General features: G+C 40.6%; 7 protein-coding genes across 7 annotated transcripts; 3 read left to right on the top strand and 4 right to left on the bottom strand.

Moving 5' to 3' along the window:
• Positions 1-457: 457 nt before the first annotated feature.
• On the top strand, positions 458-1,805 carry BATDEDRAFT_92825 (uncharacterized protein; the record flags this gene model as incomplete). The annotated part of the gene is made up of 4 exons (XM_006683060.1): positions 458-826; positions 890-1,082; positions 1,167-1,532; positions 1,598-1,805. 4 exons carry the CDS (start codon positions 458-460, stop codon positions 1,759-1,761), a joined length of 1,092 nt encoding a protein of 363 aa, XP_006683123.1. The 3' UTR covers positions 1,762-1,805.
• An 81-nt stretch (positions 1,806-1,886) lies between these two features.
• On the bottom strand, positions 1,887-5,067 carry BATDEDRAFT_92879 (uncharacterized protein; the record flags this gene model as incomplete). The annotated part of the gene is made up of 10 exons (XM_006683048.1): positions 1,887-2,549; positions 2,615-2,697; positions 2,776-3,040; positions 3,114-3,274; positions 3,345-3,456; positions 3,529-3,726; positions 3,815-3,904; positions 4,014-4,198; positions 4,306-4,825; positions 4,897-5,067. 10 exons carry the CDS (start codon positions 5,065-5,067, stop codon positions 1,887-1,889), a joined length of 2,448 nt encoding a protein of 815 aa, XP_006683111.1.
• A 183-nt stretch (positions 5,068-5,250) lies between these two features.
• On the bottom strand, positions 5,251-7,334 carry BATDEDRAFT_14943 (uncharacterized protein; the record flags this gene model as incomplete). Its single annotated transcript, XM_006682974.1, has 6 exons — positions 5,251-5,838; positions 5,935-6,131; positions 6,300-6,459; positions 6,551-6,666; positions 6,886-6,959; positions 7,273-7,334. 6 exons carry the CDS (start codon positions 7,332-7,334, stop codon positions 5,251-5,253), a joined length of 1,197 nt encoding a protein of 398 aa, XP_006683037.1.
• Positions 7,335-8,472: 1,138 nt separating this feature from the next.
• Positions 8,473-9,796, top strand: BATDEDRAFT_36305 (uncharacterized protein). Its single transcript, XM_006683018.1, has 2 exons — positions 8,473-8,683; positions 8,775-9,796. The coding sequence occupies exons 1-2, from the start codon at positions 8,497-8,499 to the stop codon at positions 9,653-9,655; spliced, it is 1,068 nt and encodes a 355-aa protein (XP_006683081.1). The 5' UTR covers positions 8,473-8,496; the 3' UTR covers positions 9,656-9,796.
• Positions 9,797-9,963: 167 nt separating this feature from the next.
• Positions 9,964-13,946, bottom strand: BATDEDRAFT_28671 (uncharacterized protein; the record flags this gene model as incomplete). The annotated part of the gene is made up of 13 exons (XM_006683000.1): positions 9,964-10,174; positions 10,425-10,435; positions 10,529-11,182; positions 11,287-11,488; positions 11,604-11,929; positions 12,029-12,144; positions 12,214-12,433; positions 12,513-12,649; positions 12,791-12,873; positions 12,993-13,045; positions 13,436-13,492; positions 13,593-13,683; positions 13,819-13,946. The coding sequence occupies 13 exons, from the start codon at positions 13,944-13,946 to the stop codon at positions 9,964-9,966; spliced, it is 2,289 nt and encodes a 762-aa protein (XP_006683063.1).
• A 2,347-nt stretch (positions 13,947-16,293) lies between these two features.
• Positions 16,294-20,306, top strand: BATDEDRAFT_21115 (uncharacterized protein; the record flags this gene model as incomplete). The annotated part of the gene is made up of 2 exons (XM_006682980.1): positions 16,294-17,790; positions 18,139-20,306. 2 exons carry the CDS (start codon positions 16,294-16,296, stop codon positions 20,116-20,118), a joined length of 3,477 nt encoding a protein of 1,158 aa, XP_006683043.1. The 3' UTR covers positions 20,119-20,306.
• A 51-nt stretch (positions 20,307-20,357) lies between these two features.
• Positions 20,358-22,235, bottom strand: BATDEDRAFT_92878 (uncharacterized protein; the record flags this gene model as incomplete). Its single annotated transcript, XM_006683047.1, has 1 exon — positions 20,358-22,235. The coding sequence occupies one exon, from the start codon at positions 22,233-22,235 to the stop codon at positions 20,358-20,360; it is 1,878 nt and encodes a 625-aa protein (XP_006683110.1).
• Positions 22,236-22,290: the final 55 nt, after the last annotated feature.

Below are 22,290 nucleotides of genomic sequence, written 5' to 3'. Positions count from 1 at the left end.
AGTGCTTTATACATACTACTAACTAGCATTCTTCAATAAACAACTTTCATTATACAATCCTAATTGAATTATAGTTTGGAATTGAGATTACTTTTATTTGCATGGTCATGACTGTACAATCACTAAATTCATTTTAATCCAAACACTGGTTTAGTTGCTGTCAAACCACAGATCTCTGCCAGGGAGTTCAGGGCACAATACTGTCAATACATTTGATTATGAATCAACACCCTTAATGTATTGCGTGAATAGGGTCATAAAAGTACGCTCAACGAGTTTGAATTCTAACTGAACAGCGCTTTCGGAATCCCGTTGAAAACTAAAACTTGAAGGAAACCTTTCAAATTACTGTTATTCAAACGCTTACTTGAAGAATACTTCAAGACTATTGTTTAATAAAGTGTCTGAACAGCTCAATCTATACTTTGATTCCTTTATATCTTTTTGAATGGCTGCCATGTCTGCACCTGATATCAGCGACTCGACTCTATTAAACCATTGTTCCGCTTTGGACACTGCCGAACAAAAGAAACCCAAGTTTTTGCATCAGATACAATCACTTCCACAGCTGGAGCCTACTGCTCCATTTCAACTGCCAACTGTGCCTGAGCTTTCCTCTCACAATGCTGCCATTCTTGTTGAGCTTCGAGCATTTATCGATTCCGACCAACTGATTCCGGATCTATTTGAAGTAGGCTCTCCTAGCTACCAACGTGCAGTCGACTACTGCACCACGCCTTGTCTGCGTCGTCATCTAACTTCGCTTAAATGGAACCTTGCTCATGCCAAACAGTGCATTCGTGAAACTCTGGTCTGGAGAGAAGAGGTATATAATGCACTGCCTCGTATACATGTACGCATTTTATTTAGTTTTATCATTTATTTTTAGTATCGACCCGACTTGATTACTGCTAAAGATGTGGAAAGTGAGGCCGCCAATGGAAATACCTATATTAATGGCATGGATAAAGAAGGTCGGCCCATCATATATGTCAGAAAACGAGGCGCATTAGGTGACCCAGAAAAGAATGTCAGACTGGTTGTGTATACCATGGAGTGTGCTATTCGTCTAATGCCACAAGGTACTTTTAGGCTAGAATCCATTTGATTTGTTAATCTAGAGTTGTTCATGGTTGCTAAAATATATGATGTTACTGTGGTATTAGGCGTAGAAAAAATGTCCATGATATTCGACTTTACACACTACGCTAAAGCCAATTCTCCTCCCATTCACATCACTCGTATGATGCTCAAGTTCATCATATCGCATTATCCTGAACGAATGGGTGTGGCATTTTTTGTAAACACCCCATGGGTGTTTGGCATGCTATGGAATGTCATTTCCCATTTTTTAGATCCTGCAACCAAGTCTAAAATCTACTTTATCAAACTGGATCAGGAAAGGCTGAATGCAGGGGAAAATACCCATAACAATCAAGATATCTCCAACGGACTGTCAAATACATCAACAGTCTCATTACCCACACCAGCTAGTTCTTGGTCGCTCTTTTCATTTGGCATGACTAATCAAAGTAAGTATTCTTCATCCATAATCATACACCAAGACTTGATCTGATTTTTATTTTGAAACCATCAGAAAGACACGCGGATTCGGAACCTGAGCTGGCTCCTTCGCTTGGTGTTCAGCTGTCAAACATGATTTCTGAAAAAGTTTTGGAAAAAGATTTTGGTGGATCTTACGACTATAAATACGACTACTCTAAATACACAGATGAACTCAAAAAACACAATATATTGTGATGATCACGCTTACCCGATTGTTTTTATTTTAATGGGTTAATCTATTTTGTAAGGTTTTGTTGTTGGTTATATCAACTCTTTATTTCTTTAAAAATAGTACGAATATTTAATGCATCAAGTGAGTCTTATTGGATAGCAACTTGGGATACAGCTGGTGCAATCATTGCTGTATTTGCATTCTTTGGTACAAGCTTTCCATTCTGATCTTCACTGTAGTAATGCTTCAAATACTTGCTCATAGCAGGCAATCCACCAAAATGCTGTTTAGCCAAGAGATGTTTTTGTCTAACCTTGTTTGTAAAATCCTCCGAGTACATCTGGTGTGGATCTGGTCTACGGTCATGCGTGGCAGATTCTGCCTTGGTCAGTAGAATACAATTCCAAGGACTCAGCTCTTGTGCAGGGTCCCATCTTGTCAATACCAACTCTTCCATACTGTGACTTCCACATACAGCACTTTTTCGATTCCATATGACATCTACAAGGTAGCGCATGTCACTTTCCTGTAATAAGGCCATGGCATTGTAAGACAAATCCACTGGAAATCCGCTTAGTTTACGTCGCGAGGTTTCATGGATACGAATTAGTTTGAGCATTTCGCCATAAGCAGAATCATCCTTGCGACTTGTTGCTAAATTCTCTTTTGTAGTACATTCTTTGCATTTTCCAAGATGTTTCATTGTTGTACTGAGATAGAACTCGGTTGATTGTTTGTATTTTGTACAGCCACGACAGTAGTAGACTGCTGATTCACGTTTCCAGTTATTGTGTTGCCCACATTCTGCATACTAGATGACAATGATTCAGCAAGTACTATCAAGTAGTCAAATCGAAAAAATGCAACTGGAATCACCTTTTGATGCGATGCTGCCTCTGGATTAAATTCAGGCGTCTTGATAAACTGCAGGAATAGACTGTTGATACGCTTGCGCAACCCTGCACCGTAGTATTTTAGTCAAATGAATAAAGCAACACCTGTCGAGTATTGATTGGAATTATCTTTAGCAACCTTACCTTCAAGAGAGGATACATCACGCCCGCGACTGACCAAATCTCCTTCGCGATCAATCAGTTCAACAATATCCCTTGACAGATTACAGTCGAATTCCTTGACCGTGTACTTGACATGCAGTAAGATTTGAAGTCGCTCGTCTATCGATAGCAAGGGAAGGTTAAGCGCATGATAAAGGTCGCGTAACTCTCTCGCTCGAATGGTGTTGGGTGTATCAACCAGTACCGTAAGCTCTCCGCCACATACCCATCGTTTTGGAGACGCCATCTAAAAACAGTTGAGCATGGATTTGTAAAATATAGGTAAACCTATCAAGACTTGCCTTTTCAAGGAGCTGAACTATGGATTTTTCCCTATTCTCCTCATTGGCTGCAAGTTTGAGCCGGTCAATCTTTTGCAACAGAGCACTTTCTTGATCCAGTAGATCCGCCAGAGCCGCTAATCTTGCCGGTTCGGTATACCCCATGCCATTAATTCTCGACGTTTCTTGTAGTCTCCAATCTGGTAGCAAATGAAATACTTGATTTAATATAATCATTTCGAGTACACATGTATTCTATAAAACACCTACTTTCAAGACCATTGTAGAGAATTTCGAAATTTTTGTTGGTTTTTGGATGAAGTCGGCTTTCAATGTCTTTTAAGCGTTTCTTCTCCGACAAGATCAGTCGGCGTTTATCTTTCTAAACCCTCAATCATACTGGATGGTCAGCATTACCAATATTCCTCATATAGTTGAATACATATACAGTTACCTCTGCCATGGACTTGACTCGTCGATCGCGCTCTTGACGAAGCCAAGTGGCCTTCATTCTTGCCAAGACTTGTCGTACAAAACATTGAATAATGACTGCTTTACGATTTTTAATCGCATGAAACTCGTCAGCCATCACATAGGGCTTACCGCACTTGATTACAGATTTCTCCGTTGTAACATAACACCCAATTTTGGTCTTATAAAGTAACCATATTAGTCAGTGAATTCAAGTTGAATACATTGGCCAACAGTACAGGTGGTTGAGTTATTTACTAAAAGTATACCATTTGTGTCGACATTTCTTGAAAGGTTTGATTTAATCGATTCCTGCCGATTTTTGTTTGTGTATCTCTATGAAACTTTTCCTTTACCGTCTAAACCATGAATGCATATCAATAAACCCAATGTATCCGTTTGAAACCATGTATATCTTATTACATTTGAAACCCCACACATGATGTTTTTAAAGTCTGGATAGTATACCTTGTTTTGCAACTGCTGGGGAGTAAGAGTTTGAGTTTCGGCATGAAAATACTCTGTACCCCTTTTTTTGTCTCGGTATCCACCCAAATAGCGTTTGCCAAACCATTGTGAAAGATTGCTTTTAACTAGAGTGCAATTGTAAGTTGGTGCTTCGCCAGCCAATGAATCCCCATACGCATGTGAATCTACAATTCAAGTAGGTGTCAACACATTCGAGTTGAAAACTTGGTATAAACATTGCTTCAAATGTTTCAAATATTTCAAAACAGCAGTAAAATATAAACCTACATACCTTGATCGTGATGATCTAAACCAGTTTCACTGTCGTATTCTTCACCAGTAAAACTGTGTTGACTGGGAGGTGGTAAAGCTGTAGCAACCACGTCTAGTTGTTCATCTGCCGCTAAAAGCGCTGTCACGCCTACAGAATCAGTCGTTGCATTGATATGAACATTGCTTATATCCACAGTTGAGCTCGAAAAAATATTGTGTTTGGAAGATGTATTAGAAACTAGTATATCGGTGTTTGAATCTAATTTAGATATGCCATCATCCTTATGCTCATCAAGTACTATAACTGGCTCATTATTGTCATGATTTACAGTGTCATATTGTATTTGGCAATTAGATAGATTTTTTGATCCCTCGTCGAGGTCATTGCAAGTCTCGGTACTGGGCAAGTCACGGTCAGGTTCTGCCATGTCAATAGTATTTGACGTGTTGGCTGTCGTGCCATGTATTGGCATGTCTGCAGCTAAACCCAAACCATCGGCTGGAGATGATGGAGTAATATTCACATTGCTGTCAAAATTCTAAAAAGTATATGGTATATATTTAGATTGTTATATCTGCTGTTGTTATAGATACTCTGCATGGTGCTTACTGTAGAAACAACTTGGCTTGTTGGTGTGGACACGACCATATCAGCGTGAAGCTGCTCCGGTATATTTGGTGTATGTTGAGTACTATTATCAGCAGTCAAGGATGATGCCAAATTGATACCAATATCCACATCTGCACTTGGTATTGATTCATCCGATATACGTTTGTCCATTTCAAAATGCCAAACTTTTACATGAAGCAAAAACACCAATTTATTGAAACTTGACTCGAGTTTGACAATTCATTGCTCATCAATTTAATAAACGTGTATTTAAAATGCTCAAATCTGATTCAAGAGCCAAATTCTTATCAATAGTATCAGCAAACGGAATGGCAAGACTATAATCAACATCTATTACATTTCTTCTTCGGAATCCATAATAGTATGTTGCTTCACCAAAACACACTCGCCGCCTTGATCCAATACATTGAACACATAAAACGATCCGTCTGCAACAACAACAGAAAGCTGCAGTACCCCAGATGCACGGCTCAAACTACATAGATTCTGCGTGGATTTACTTGCTGAAGGAATTTTTGCAAACGCAAAATCACGAGTGGGCTCCCATATATCTGTAATCATTTCAGGAATAAAGTAAGAGCTGACGGCGCCTGCTGCTGAAAAGAGAGGTGATTTTAAAGAATCAATCATTGTTGATCGTCTAGATGAAGCAAGTGTTGCACTAGATAGTTGGGGTTGGGATGACAAAGCATAATCAACAGGGCTGTTTCCAGTTGAATCGCCAGGCACCAATTGTGCGTCCTTGACTCTGTCTTTATCATCCAATTTGAAAATGTGTACAGTATCTGAATCACTGGATATTGCTAGCATAGTGTTGTCCAAATTAAATGACATGGAAAAGATGCGAGCCGTGTATGTTCCTCGTCGAAACTGGAATAGTTTTTGTCCTTGGGGTACTGTGAATACTCGAATGACAGTTCCCTGGTAGCAGTCGCAATTTCATTTATAAAACATTGTCAGTATTTCACACCAAATATTCAATTGTAATGAATGATTTTTGCAAAGTATCAATCCAACCTTGTCACTTGCAGTAGCAATAAGTGTGCCATCATAGTTGAATGCAATGCAGCTCAATGAACTTTTATGAGCCTGAACTATATTAACAGCTTGTAGATTAATGGCGTCAAATAAAAGAACTTCGCCAGATGATGTAGAAGCATTTGAAGGGTATGCAAAAAAACAATTTTCTGATGACGGCGACAGCGAACATAATGCTGATGAAAAATGTCGAGTGGAAAAACAGTTGGCGTGTCACAAGATATTCAAAAGGTTAGTTTTAGATTTGCACAAAAAGCACCTTGAATCGTTTAAAAAGATACTCCTGGCTGTATCAACAAGCCATCAAGTGGAAATCAAGCAGTTTCAAAAGACAGAGCAATTACCATTGGGATTTGGACTGGTATCAATTGTATGCATTAACTTCATATTTCCAATGTCATAAATGTAAATATGCTCTTCCAAAATAACAATAAGACGCATCCGATTGAGTTTTACCGCCAGGATTGCTGTTAAAAATGTCAATTCACAAATAGTCGATTGCCGCTAATTCATTATGTTTTCAAAGTCGTTATCCGCATAAGATGGCATGGTTAGGATTAAAGTTACGCTCCTTGATAGAATCAAGTATGAATACCTTTGTGTTTATAATCTGGAGTCTGCGAGGAGAAAATGTTGGCTGCTCTCCTGCGCCAACAAGTGCCACGAGACTCGTACAAAATAGCATTTCTACGATCCCAATCCCTCCATCCTCTAAACCATACATGTTACAATGCATTAGCCAATAGTGATCAAAATGATATTGGTTTTAAACCATCAAGATTGATTAAAAACTATTCAATTATTTCCATATGACAAAATCTATCCAATCTACCGAAAAGACTTGGTTTATATGGACATCCAGTCCTAGCATAGTAGATTGGTAAAAGAAATCCAGATGGTCTACTTTTAAAACTATTCAATGACACTCACGTTTGGCATAGCATTTTCCAAATGGATCCGAGTTATATATCTTGTATCCAGTGCGAGTTCCCACAGATATGCAGCTGAAAACAAAAGATTAGATCTCACCAGTAAAATAAAACCCACCACACAAGCAGTTGAATAGATAAACGAGCAGTCCCATCATAAAGGTTGATAGCAACACCACAAGTGTTGGCAAGGGTGATTTGACTGTCAGTAGCATTGTAATAATCCTAGTAGCAGCCAGAAGATTCAAGTATGGATAAATAGAAATAACAGAATGTATTTAAGAAGCTTCCAGTTCAAAAGTAGCTTCTTGTATAATGCCATTATAGCAATAGAAACAGTAGAATGCAACTTGCTAATCCAAGACAAAAACTGGCAATGCCAATTTACCTGTAGTCCTGGTTGAAGTTGGAAAATAAAATCCCATTCAAGGACTTGGTGCCAATATTCATAGTAGTATTAAGATGTCTTGAACGATTGATCCGAGTTTATAGCAATGTTGTTGTAAGTTGAAGATGTTCAGATTCTGACAACCACAACTGATCGGAGTCGATCAATTGTAATTGTCATGACTAGATACTGGTGCTCTGTAATGGAAACATCAGTCCTCTGTAGGCTATTCATGGCTGTCGTTTTAGGATTGAAATATATAGATCGAGTTATTTGCAAGTGCCAGTCTGATACGATCCATATAGTCGGTAAAAAGCACTGGACTTGCTGATGGATTTGCCCCAGATCCTCTAGCTAATCGATACATCGCAACATGTTCCAAACTCATGGACTGGAATGACAGTAAACAATAGTATAATGATAAACAATGCATGTTGTAAGCTCTCTTTCCAGTACAGTCTTGCATATCATCAAGCAAATCAATCTACAGACATACTCATCCAATCAAACGTTTATTTGGTATTTTACTCAATCTTGGTAATATCCAAGTCTTTGTAAATAAGATCTGTTTGATGGCATATTTCTAAACTACCCTAATAGAAACTGGTTTGTAAAAATATTATTTACAACAGCTGTACAGTAGTTACTCTTGGTCAACTACACAACTTGATGCCAAAGCATGGCGAGGAATGCCGTATTATTGCATTCCCTCATAAAATCATTTGAGCATTCGAATAAATAAAATCGGTCAAAATTATATTCACATGTGTTCAAGTGTGCTCGACCCATGCCAGCACATGCTAAATACACAAGGTTGAACGCATTGACTATTTCATTCAAAACTATTCATGTGAAAAATATCAAGCTTATTGTCCAAGCAGTAGTTACATGGGCGGAATCAAATTATTAGGTTCAGCCCATTGTCAAAACTTTTTTATCACGTTGAAAAGCATACTATCGGGAAACGTGTTGGAAAAACATCTTTTAAATACCATTCAAATAATGAATAGCACGATGCTACATACTTATGGCAGGGCGGAGGTTTCATATTAGCATCATGTGAAATAACACTTGTACATGTGTCTAAACCCCCTCCATGCGTAAATGTGACTTTGACTATGAAGCTCGGGATCTATTATAGATATCTTGTGTATAAAAGAGAATACATTTTCCATCAAATTAGTATTCATCAAGTACAATACTATCAATACTATCCATACAATAATGATTGCTACTACCTTTGTTGCCTCGCTTGCTATTATCGCTGCGACTGCTACCCCATCCAAGCCTACTGCTGCTCATTTGCAGAGTATTGCTCCTATGCGCGGAAAGACTCTTGCTGCTACCCCATATGGTCCTATTACCTACAATATGGGTGCTCCTCTTCTTACCGGACCACTTGACGTTTACTGTAAGTGACTGATCGACTGTTTTAAATGCGATCGATTGGTATATCCAACAATTTAATTGGACGCGATTCTAATGTGCATTTTAATGAACAGTTGTCTACTATGGTAAATGGAGCTCGGCTCAGAAAAAGCTCGCCCAAGACTTCACTTCTGGTCTTGGTGACTCTGACTGGTGGACAACCACCAAAAAGTACTACTACCAGGCCGATGCTTCGTCTCCAAAGGTCTATGTTGATGGTCAGGTCAGATTTGCTGGATCTGCTGATGACAACTACTCTCTCGGCAAGTCGCTCAGTGGTGATGATGTTCCCAACATTGTCAAGAATGCAATTGCTGCCGGTTCGTTCCCCGAAAGTGAAAACTCGCTTTACTATGTTCTGATTGACGAGCTTGTTTCAGAGTACGCTCTTGGCTCGTCTTTCTGCGGTGGATACTGTGGTTACCATAACCAAGGTAGTTTTTCAAGCGGTAAAGCTTTCCCCTATGCTCTTTCTGGTAAAATTGGCAGCTCTTGCATCGGCGGATGTGGCCCCCCATCCAACCAGGATGTTTCTCCCAACGGTGATACTGCCACTGATGCTATGATTTCCGTCATGGCTCATGAAATTACCGAGGCTGTCACCGATCCCTTTGCAAACCGCGCATGGAACGACACCCCAGGCTTTGAAAATGGTGACAAGTGTGCCTACAAGTACGGTAGTACCCAGACTGACTCCAACGGTGCTTCGTACAACAGTGGATGGAATGGACACAACTTCCTCATTCAGATGAACTGGGATCCCGAGACTCAGTCCTGCACCCAAGGCTCTGGTGCCAGACCCCCATCCACCACCACTACCAGGAAGACTACTACCGTCCGAAAGACTACCACCCGAAAGACTACCACCACCCGCCGTCCACCCAAGCCCACCTCCTCCGGATGCACTACCATGGATATCTGCTGTATCTACATTGGTCGCAGCTGTGACCAGTAGATATTAGACTTGATCTTTTATCTTGTGTTTTACTCGTATATTCCAATGTTATCTTTCGAACCTAGTTCTGTAAACTTGAGACTTTTAGTTTATCCAACTTGTATGAATTTTGAAATAAATATGCTGGATTGATTTCTAACTACTTGTTGATATAAGCTATTTTAGCATGAGTGGGTGTGTTGTAAAAATTATAATTTTAGTCAATGTTTAAATTCAGTCTACGCTTGAATCAATGCTTACATGGTGTGTTATGCTTTAGCATTTAGTTTATTAAAATTCACTTTAACCCCTGCCATAGTTTCGAGTATCTAAACATCAGTATCATCCAAAGTTAAACTCGACCGATTTCGTCTTGCACTTTGAGAAGGTTGGGATACAGATAAATTAACCATGGACTCTATTACTGGTGACATTTCTGTATACGCCTCAACACCCCTTATTTCTGAATCCGAATCGTCTGAATAAAATCCATCATCGTCTAAACCCATATCATCCATATAGTTCATATCGCTGTCATCGCTATATGGTGTATTCAAGCAATGCTCACTCAGATGATTCAATCCTATACACATTCCAAAAAATAATGTTAGTTTCAGTACAACACAAAATAGAAAACCGAGCTGCTTTGAAATAAACCCAAATGACTGCTCAAAACAATCATGTACATCAACTATTTAAAATCAGTCACTTGCCCATTTGCTCATGTGAACTGATTGCTGTATTCTCCAATAATCTCGCTACTGAGAGTTTAATAAAGGGGTTGACATACTCTTCGCCCATCTTGAATAAACAAAAATAGTCAAACATACAATGAAACGGTTTAGTATTATGATAAATATGATGATATTTTATACTATTAAAATAAAAACTGACCTTTTGAAGAAACAAGCGCTGAATGATATGAGCAGCAGCCATACGAACTTCGGGTCGTTCGTGGTACAGCCCAATAGAAAAAGGCAAACAACCACCATCAGTAGTAGGTAAATACGACAAAATTTCCATCAGCTCATCATCAGAAGCCTCTTGAACCAAATAGTCCATGATGCAAAAATTAGAAACAACACGTTCGATTTGCAGTGATAGGATTGCAGCACCACTTCCAGTAGATATACCACTACTTCGGCCAATGCTTGATCCTCCATGACTACTAGATGACGATATCCCAGGAATATTAGGAAGAGCAACAGCTGCCATTTCAACCAGTGCTGATTTGACATCGTATTGAGGAAACATGGTTTTTCGAGACATGTAGAGTCGCGACTGACAAAGATTTTTCATGGATTGAGTATTTTGCCATGCTTCAGCTCTTGCTCGCCATTGCATTGGAATCCGGACCACTGGGGAAGTAATGTTTCCTGATATGGCTGGCATAACTGGTGGTGAGGTTGTTAAGCCTGGAAGCACGGCACTGACCGATACACTGACGTCAACAGGCGGTGTGCAAACCTGAATAAACCGCTCCACAAAGTTATAGACAAGTTGACGGAGATGCATTTCGTCAATATGCTTTTGTAATCCCATTGAAATCTTGGTAATCGACACATTTTATAAATACAGTTAGTTTATAAATTACCAAGTCAATATGCATACTCGACTGCCAAATCAAGGTTACAAAATTGCAATGCATCCACCTCTTGAATCAACGTATCGTCTTCTTCAGATATGGCTTGAGTGGCATCAAACGATCGGTCTTTAAAAGTATCTCCAGGAACCTCGTTGGAGATCAATCTTGAGCTAATGGTAATTTTCCCCGTGTTTAAATTGCAGAGTATATCCCACCATGCTGCCTGCTCTTCAAAAACTGGGTTGGTTACACCAGCAATGTATCCAGGCCTATCAACAAAAAGGTCAACACATACAAATCCAAATTAATTTCATCATTCGATTATACTCGTTCAAAGTAAAATACAGTTGCAGCCCAAAAACAAAATATGGCGCCATGACTCACACTTTCAACAGCATATCTACACTAGCCAATCCAACACATGGAAAAGATCGAGATATAGCATCAGGCACTAACCCGCCTCCTGAAGCAATAGCTGTGCATGCCAACACACATGATGAAATCTCGCTGCTAGGTTTACCATAACCAAGAAACAGTACTCGTTTTTCAGTCAAAAGAGCAAAAAGAAGCACAATTATGGGGTGAGTAAGTGATCCACAGTCAAGATGGGGATGCCAACAGTAAGGCAATTCATTGCGCCATTTTAATGGGAGGGTCTGGTTAGTTAGTGTCGGAGACGCAAATGTGGTAAAAAGTGTCGTAAATGAAAACTTTGATATTGTAAAATATAAGCAAGACAATATTAAAGCTGGTTAGCAGTAATAAAGTTTAAAGCGATTGGTCCAAAACAAAGTCCCCAATGCACTTACATCTCCAAATTCAGAAGGCAGACTTGCTACTGGAACTTTGATGGGCAAAGAATGATGCGCAAAATTAATGAGAATCTCTGGATCAGTTAAATAATCTCGAATCTCCAAAGGCTCATCTAAAATGGATTTACAAGTTAGTATGCAATAACTAACTGTGAGGCTCATGCAATCAAGAGTATTTAAACCTTTAGAATCGTAGTGCTTTAAAAAAATCTTTTGCTGATCAAAGTTTGCACTATGATGAGGAACAGTGTTGCGCATCAACATCCGCATTACTTTTCGTTCTGGTAAAGTCAAAATAGGTATAGACCGTGTATCCACTCCGTTTAAAATATAAAACAAATCAGTAATGACTTGCTCGCTTGGATTTGAAAAGTACTTGTCGAGAGCTAAAATCAATAGTGGCTACAATGCAATGACACGTTTGATTGTTAATTTTCTAGTCAAATCCAGTAAACAGGTTCAAACCACTTGCCTTGAATACGTGCACCCATGGATGGCGGGATGCAATAGCCATGGCTTTTACTCTTGCACTGCGCCTTGCACCAGCAATGATTTTCATGCTGATCATGTTGATTACATATAATAGTGGCTCATCAGGGGTTGGAATTTCCGGAAGGTCTATCAATGTAAAAATCCAAAATGAGTTGATATACACAATGCAAGCTGTAATTTGACAATCGACCTGATAGTAGACTAGAAACGTGCATTCTGCATGTTTAAAATAGTATGCTTTGGCATTCAAAATGATAAGTGGTATACCTTCAGGAAAAACACGTTGAGCAGGCAAAACTTGGGCTGATTCATGTACAAAACGCATAAAGTACATGCGATCGTCTGCAGATCTAAACCGCACAACTAAATAGTTGAATGAAAAATCATGGCTCAGTTTAGACGCACAACTGGTGATTTTATAGCAATTGAGCAGTGTAGTTGGACTTGCCTAATGGCGGACTAATCTTACGAAAACACACAGTCAATTCGTCCCAGTACTCGCACGTTGCGTTGGTTACATTCCTGTATGACGCAAGACACAGGATATGAAAAAAAATGAATTTTGTTCAAGATGTATTAATAATTGGAACACATATCTACATCAATTTGAACGTACCATACAGTCTCTTGGCAATCAGGATGAGTTACAACTATTTGCGACCCAGATCTCAAAGCAATAATAAGTTCCCCGCGAGGAAAACATAGCTCCCAAACTAAGCCAACGGTAAGATTAGAACAAGATATAATGAATAGCATGGATTCTTTTTGAATTGACTCGTACACATGTCAGCTACCTTTTTGAGGCTTAATATAAGCAACAGCTTGAATGCAGACCCTGATTACAAAGTCGACCAGTTTGAATCAACAATCGTGTAAAGCAACTAGTATTAGATTTTCAAAGCATAAGAATACTTGCTCGAGCGGACTGGACTGTAACTGCGCCAATGCAATTGACTCGTTTGGTATAGTCTATTAAAATGATTTGTGAATTAGCTTATTATTTTAAATCAAGCAGACACTATGCTCAAAGACTCAAAAATAGACATGAAGAAATATGAGAAAGTCTTACAGTCCCAGCTTTTGTTCGATTCAAGATAAAGTATGAGCAGTCTTCACGACGCAAGTGAGCACCTTCAGGAAGCATCCATTCAGCCAAAGTGCTATTTAGTGATAGAGTGACATGAGAAGCAAGCAATGCATGTGAATAACATTGAACATCCAGACATGCATTCAAGAATGCAGTTTATCACTTGCTATCCAGTATGAGCTAACCAGCTCGAATTCAAACTTCTTACGCAGGATCAGCACCAGTCGGAGTAGGATATTGGCAAGACAAGGACGAGCCTTTATCAATATCAAACTCGGCTAGTAAAACAAATTCAGCCATAGGACTGATTCTAGGAGTGTAGTTGTGGATGGGCATGCTTTGGTAGGTATGTGGATCTGGCTGATAGTCTTTTTGGCCGATGCAAGTCAAAGCTTTCAACTCAATGCTCAGACCTCTCGTGCTTTCGATTGTTCGCTTCTAGTTTACCCATTCCATAAACCATCAATTCTAAATCTCATATTATGAGCCAATCTATTTATTACTACACTAATAATCTTGTAATCGATGATAGAATTCAAATGCTTTGGGCTCAAAGCAGCTAAACATGAAACATGGCCTGTTTCGTATTATACTTTGGATGGCAATGCTCACATCAATGTATTCCAATGACGCTATATATCAAGCAAACAGATGATTGACAAATATGACTGAAACATCAGTTTGGTATAAATGTTTGTTTTGCAGATGTGATGGTCGTGGATATCATCCACAACTGTATTCACGTAAAATGAAACGCCAAGAATTAGACATGTTCAAAGCACTCGGCTCCAGCCAATCCCGCACTTGTTTAGTCTTCAACTTTGCGTTTAGATATTGAGTGATTGGCATGTACAGTTGTAATCTTTGTTCTTTTGAACTAGAGTGTATAGTATTTTAGGATACAGAGTCTATAGCGTTGTATTGACAACATGAGCTAATATCTGGACCAATGTATGAATCTGACCATTGTACAACATGTGGCTATATCAAACATGGAGAAAAGACATGCTTAAAACTATATAGTTTGATTTTGTACATCATACGATCGATGGTGTATTAAGAATGTCTTGAAAAACAGTCAGTGTTTAATAAGGAAATACAGCCGATATTCAGCCATTGAATATTCCAAGGTCCTGACTACAAGACAAGTACAGAAAAGCATTACAGTTTACGTGAATAACCCTGTAAATGGGTTGGCGCGCCTATCAAGTTGCCATCAAAGCAGAAGCGATTCTAGCTTATTATAATGTAGCCGGGGCCCAGTAGAAATATGTTTTAAAGATTAGTGTACTGGACATACCAAGCTTACAGAAAAGGATAAAAGCCCCGACTGACTCTCCAGGTTTCACTTTAATCGATTATTTTGAATCTCCACCCCAGTCCAGGTTTGCATAGGTCGAGTTGAATACCCAAGTGTAAAAAGCGTCCAAGAGTATTTCACCAATGCAAGTATTTGCTACATGAATCCATGACTGACAACCATGACTGACAACTGTCTGAGGACTGATTCAACTATTTTTCAAGCCCTAGCTTTGTTACTATCATGAATGCGTAGTGATCCCTTATTACACCCTACTAATGGTTAGGGGAGTGGATGGGCACTCTTATCCACCCCATTTACATCAATCCCTTTACCATAATGCTTAGTTTCATCCATTTACAACTCATCTTCCCTTTAATAATTGATGAAAGGGTGGTGAGCCTAATTATCGATTAAATTGCTCAGACTCTTGATAAAAGTTTCCTTTTTCGATTTTCGACTTTCTTCTAAACTACTTTTCCAACTACATTACCATTCATTAGTTATATTCAAGGAATTATTTGCTAGCCTTTCTTTCTAGCAGTTATCTCACTATGTCGGCTCAGCAACCTGTTGATAAGCAGGACATTTCTGTTTTGAAACTGACCCATGGCGAATCCAAAGATCCAATAAAATCAAAACAGGATCCAGCCCGAGCCAACTCTGCTGGCATGGTTCATTTATGGAGCAACCATTTTATTTCGAATTGGTTTTTTGTATGGGTTTATCCCATTGTACACAGAGCTTCAACCCACACTACTTCTGCATTTGCAAAGATTCAGCTGCAACTGCGTCCAGCCGAAAGTGCTCGAACGAATACCGAAAAACTGGAATCTGAATGGCTTCGTTTGTACAAGGAAGATCCTAGGTATGGTTGACACTGCATTGAACTTCTATTTTGAACCCATCATTCTTCAGACTACACTATAATGCAAGTCGGCTTTTGTTTGAATTGCCGCTTTTTATTGGCAGTGTATTCAAATGCACTAGTGCTTGGCTTGGAAGCACTTGCCAGCCACCATTTTTATTAGTCATGGAACAATTGGATACAGGATTGGATACATGATTGGATACAGATTGAATTTGCTTATATATGGCCACATGAATATATCCACCCCTCTAATCCCCATATAGTCTGCTACCATTTCATTTCTGGTGGAAAATAGTCGATACCAATTTTTTCATGGTCCTGTTTTTGCTGTATGATTCTAACCCTGACATATCAATTATAGTAATGCGAGGTTCTTGCGTGCTCTCTACACTACCTATGGATTTGAATATGGCATGATTGGTATCTACAAGATTCTGTGGACATTCTTTACTTGGGCAGGTGCTTGGTATCTACTAAAACTCATGTTGGTCTTCTTGACGACTCGCGGAATCATGTTGAATGGCCACATGTACGCTTTGGCTCTGTTTTTATCTTCGTTTTTTTCTTCCATTGCAATTCACCAACAGTACGCCGAATGCAATCGTGTTGGTATCAAAATTCGTGCTGCCATCACTGGAATGGTATATCGTAAATCTCTTCGTGTGTCTCGTCTTAAAGGCGGTGCTGGTGAAGTCATCAACATCCTGTCCACTGATGTCACTCGCATCAACGATGCTGTTGTCAATTTCCACTTTCTGTGGGCTGCCTTTGTTGAAGTCGTGTTGATTCTTGGCATCTCCTTTTCCGAAATCGGTGTTTCTGCCCTACCTGCTCTTGCTTGGGTGCTCATCTTGCTCCCCATCCAAGTATACTTGGGTAAACTCACTAATGACTATAACCGTGATCAAACTTCTGCCACAACCGAGAGAGTCCATCTGATGTCTGAAATTCTTACTGCCATCAAGTTGATCAAATTCTATGCCTGGGAAAAACCTTTTACCGAAAAGATATCCGAGATCCGTCAGCGCGAAATGGAACTCATTTACAATGGCCTTATCGTCAAGACTGTCAATTTTGCTGTTGTGTTTGCCGTTCCTGTTCTTGTTGCTCTCACTTGTCTTTCCACTTATGTGGGCACCGGTAATAGACTTACTGCCTCTGTGTCGTTTACTGTTCTCTCTGTGTTCAATACACTTCGTTATCCCTTCTTTATGCTTCCCATGGCTGTCAAGTCTACCGCTGGTGCACTTACCGCCTTTGGTCGTCTCGAAACCTTTTTCCATCTTGAAGAAGTTGAGGAACTCAAAGTCATTCCTGCTCCTGCCGATTGTGATCTTGCTCTACATATTTCCAAATCCAACTTTAAATGGGATGGTGCCGAGGGTGATGATCCTTCTCTTCGCGACGTTTCTCTTGCCATCAAAAAGGGCTCCCGCGTAGCTATTGTAGGCGATGTGGGTTCTGGAAAATCATCCCTAATTGCTGCCCTTCTTGGACAGATTCGTCAAGTTTCTGGACCTGAAATCAAACTCTATGGAACCACTGCGTACATGTCTCAAGAAGCTTGGATCCTCAACATGACTCTACGTCAGAATATTTTGTTTGGAAAAGACATGGACATGGAACGTTATCAAGAAGTTATTCGTGTTGCTGGTCTTCAACGTGATCTAACATTGCTACTTTCTGCCGATCAGACTGAACTTGCTGAGCGTGGCGCCAATCTTTCTGGTGGTCAACGTCAGCGTGTGTCGCTTGCTCGTACTATATACTACGATGCCGAAATTGTGATTCTTGATGATCCTTTATCTGCCGTTGATCAGCATGTTGGTCGCCATATCTTTGAAGAGTGCTTCCTTAAGCATCTAGGTAACAAGACTCTGATCATTGCCCTCAACCAGTTGCAGTATCTTTCTCAGATGGACTATGTGGTTTTCATTGAAAACGGCACCATTCGTAGTCAAGGCACTTACTCTAGTTTGATGGAAACCGATACTGTGTTTTCTGAACTGGTCAACTCTCACGTTCTCGAAAGCGGACAAGAGGAAGTCGAAGACGAAGACTTTGGTGATATCCCAATCAATAATACCAAGTTTGATATTCCCACTCCTGCTCCTTTCTCAGTCGGTCACTCCCATGCCTCATCGTCTGCTCCTGGCTCTGTTTCTGGTAAAAAGAAGCACGATGCCATGGAGATGATGGAACTCAATGGTCTCTCTATCACTTCACGCAATCAGCTCTCATGCCGCAACTATCGCGACTTTAATGAAAACACAATCCGCTCCGTTATTGACAAACAAAATGCAAATCTCATTATTGGCGCTGAGCGATCTCACGATATTGCTAAAATTACAGCTCAGAATGAACTGTCTGTTTACTCCATCTCACAAACTCGACAACCGCATCACGATTCTCCCGACGATGATGATGAAGAAGATGCAATTCTTCGCGGAAAACTTGTTCAAGACGATTTATCTACTCAATCTGCCGGTTTTGGTGATTTTGTCGCATATGCTCGCAGTGGTAGTGGGTCTGTAGTCACCATATCAATCATGATTATGTTTGTTCTTGTTCACGGTATCCGTATTGCTGGTGATTACTGGCTTCGTTTGTGGGTTCCTCGTATTGGTGGATTCAGCGATGCTGTTTACATTGGTGTATATGGTGTTTTTGCCATTGCGTTTACTATTGGTGCATTTTTCCGTGGTCTGTTCTTTTCTCAGGCAACCTCATACAAGGCATTTACTCTTCACTCGAAACTATTCCATGCTGTCATGCACGCTCCCATGTCCTTTTTTGACATGACTCCTCTTGGACGTATTTTATCCGCCTTTTCCAAACACCAGTTGCATGTTGATGATACTATGCTCGACTCTGCCATGCAGGCCCTTCAGTATTTCCCTCTAGGACTTGGCGCACTCGTTTTGTGTGCTGCTATTATTCCTTGGGGCTGGGCTCCTGCGATTGGTATTGTTATTATTGCATATCTTTTTATTCGCTACTCCAACCCTGCAGATCTCAAGACCAAATCTCTTGAAGCCATTTCCAAGCCTCCCATCTATGCTCATTTAACTGCCACGCTCGAGGGTCTGTTTTCTGTTCGTGCCTATCATGCCCAAGACCGCTTTGATTCTATAAACTTGGAGCGTATTGATACCAACCATGAAGCTCTATTCTCTATGCAATGTGTCAAATCTTTCCAAGCTCTGTATCTCGATATTTTGTCATCACTGTTCATCTACTTTTCCTCCTTGCTGCTTGTTGTCAACCGGGATCAACCAGGAATTGACTCTGTCGGTGGTCTTGCACTTTCCAACGCTCTTCAAATGCTCGTCTTTGTTCAATGGACCGTTCGTATGTGGGGTGAGGTTGAGACTCAAATGGCATCTGTTGGTCAGCTTGTCTACTATGGCGCAACTAAACCCGAAGCACCTTTTGAAATTCCTGAAAAGAAACCTCCTGCGGACTGGCCTACCAAGGGTTTGATCAACTTTAATAATATTGTTCTCAAATACCAAAAATTTGGTGTTGCTGTCCTCAAGAACGTGTCCTGCACCATTTATCCTACTGAAAAAATTGGTATTGTTGGACGCACTGGTTCGGGAAAATCCACTCTGTTGGTTTCACTGCTGCGTATTGTCGAAAGTTCAGAAGGAAAAATCACCATTGATGGGTTGGATGTGAGTCAGATTGGCTTGCATGATTTACGTAACAAGGTGGCCATTATTCCGCAAGAGCCTGTCATGTTTGTTGGTACCTTGCGGTCCAATTTAGATCCATTTAGTCGATCTACCGACGAAGAGATCTGGAAGGCATTGGATGCCGTACAATTGGGTGACAAGGTTCGTTCCATGCCAAGCAAGCTTGAAACTGCAGTGACTGAAAATGGCAAATCTGTTTCTCAAGGACAACGCCAACTTGTTTGCATTGCTCGAGCTATTCTATCCAAAGCCAAGATTCTTGTTCTCGACGAAGCCACTGCCTCTCTTGATGCGAAAACCGATTTGTTGATTCAAGAAACCATCAAAAAGAACTTTGCAGACCTGACTATGCTAACCATTGCTCATCGTCTCAATACCATTATTGATTGCGATCGAGTTTTGGTTATGGATGCTGGCAAGGTGGTCGAGTTTGATGAACCAATCAAGCTGTTGGATATTCCTGATGGTGTCTTTAGAAGCTTGGTTGAGCAGACGGGTGATGCTGCTGCTGCTAAACTGCGCGAATGTGCCGAGGATGCTCGCCAGGAGCGTGTTTCTCGCGGATACAGCATTCCTGATCAAGGTAAAGATGGACCCATGACGGTCAACGAACTGGCCTCTCAGCAACCTGGAGTATAACTTTTATAATTCTTCACTTTTGAAATTGGCACTATCACCGAGGTTTGCTATTAATGGCTACTGGCAACAAAAGTGATTTTCAAACCCAATGTTTGGATATCTACTAGCATGCTAAAAAGAATGTTTTGATGCAGTTTATTCAAAATATAAATAGCTTAAATAAAAGACGTTGTGAAACAAGTCGATTCAACATTGACAATGTGATGGTGTTACTGATACAAAATATTGTTTAAAAATAATTAACCTTTGATGGAGGTCAAGACTTTGCCACTGTCGTCAATCATATCAAACTGATAGTTGTCTTCAGTAAGCATGGCATTGGCAAAGCCGTATGTATTGCCTCCTGACCAGCCATCCGCTCCCTTGCAGGCGTCCTCCTTTTTACCCGAGGCACCTACTTGAATGAACTTGGTTTTTCCACGCGTGGTAGCCTGGAGAGTTTGCTGATTTCCAAAAATGTAGGCGGTGGGCTGCATCTCATCAAAAGCATCCATCAGCTGGGTCATGTTGCCTTGATGATCGCATGTCCCGAGCGTATGATGGCCTACCACGAACGTATACTTTTTTCCCTGGTGACGTTTAAGAGCATCATTGATCCACGCGAGCTGCATACTCACCATATCGGTTTTATTTGCCCATCCAATCTGCTTAAAGTTATTTGTAATGGCCTCGTTTGGAGAATTGCGACCATAAGCCAGATAGTTTGTATCAATAAAAATAAATGCCGCCTCAATCTTTCCAATACGGAAAATTCGCTCGAAAAAGAAGTTGGGCATCACCCATTCGGCTGGATGGCTTTTTGAATAGTCAAGCTGAGCAGATGGATTACCTAACCAATCGTGATACCCCAAAACCGAAAACCAAGGGATACTAGTCAACAGTCCATTATAAACATTTTTCCACACCGAGGTCCATTTGGAATCGGTAGAACTTTTTACACCTTCGTAGTTATCGGTGTTTGTTGGGTAAAAGTTGTTGCCAACAGAAACGACAAAACGAGGGTTGGATTTGAGTGCCAGTTCTGTGGCAGTCTTGGCGACAAGAGATTGGCCAGGTTCGTTGGGATTACCCCAACCACCGAAAATCATAAAGCTTAGGTTTTTGAAATTATCACTTTGGAAACTTCCCGGTGCGAAATTGGGCAAAGGCCCATTCAGCTGAGAGTTATATATAGATGGGTTGTTTTGATTGGATATTTCAATTGGAGGAATGCCGCCTGGTCCGCAGGGAAATACACCCGGTCTGCAGTAAAATCCATCCAAGTTAACATGGGGCAACTGCGTGCTGGTTGGATCCAAATTGCTAAAATAGCTAGATTGAGGGTCGGGCATAGCATAGGGCATTGGGTTAAGTCCATATGGTGTCGCTTTAGGAGCACCAGAAACAGTTCCGGTGGAAATCGCAAACGAAGATTCTCCACTAAGCGTAGGGGCGATATATCCTTGGTCATATCCGGGATTACTCGAACCAGGAGGCGAAAGTCCACCGAGCGATTTATCGGGAGTCGCAGCAGGTTGCTGTCCACTAAACGTAGAAACAACATACCCTTGGTCATATCCGGTATTACCCGAACCAGGAGGCGAAAGTCCACCGAGCGATTTATCGGGAGTTGCAGCAGGTTGCTGTCCACTAAGCGTAGGGGGGATATATCCTTGGTCATATCCGGGATTACCCGAACCAGGAGGCGAAAGTCCACCGAGCGGTACATCGGGAGTTGCAGCAGGTTGCTGTCCACCAAATGTAGGAGTGACATATCCTTGGTCATATCCGGGATTACCCGAGCCAGGAGGCGAAAGTCCACCGAGAGAGATATCGGGAGTTGCAAGAGGATTTTGTCCACCAGGTGTAGGAGTGATATATCCTTGGTCATATCCGGGATTACCCGAGCCAGGAGGCGAAAGTCCACCGAGAGAGATATCGGGAGTTGCAAGAGGATTTTGTCCACCAGGTGTAGGAGTGACATATCCTTGGTCATAGTCGGGCAATGGATTGAGGTTTCCAGATGAACGAACAGGAATACCTTTTGGATGGTTACCGCGATGGTGGCATTTACGTTTGTGGGTACCGGCAAAGATAGTAGTAGCAAACACGATCTGAAGAAACAGGCTAAAGAGCATACTTATTTAATATCAGCTATTTAAATGAAATCTTATCTAAATGTATAAGGAAATG

Source organism: Batrachochytrium dendrobatidis (genome assembly GCF_000203795.2).
Source record: "Batrachochytrium dendrobatidis JAM81 unplaced genomic scaffold BATDEscaffold_20, whole genome shotgun sequence".
Classification (NCBI taxonomy): Eukaryota; Fungi; Chytridiomycota; class Chytridiomycetes; order Rhizophydiales; genus Batrachochytrium; species Batrachochytrium dendrobatidis.
The sequence above is the reverse complement of the archived record's forward strand: the minus strand, read 5'-3'. Positions and strand labels throughout refer to the sequence as shown.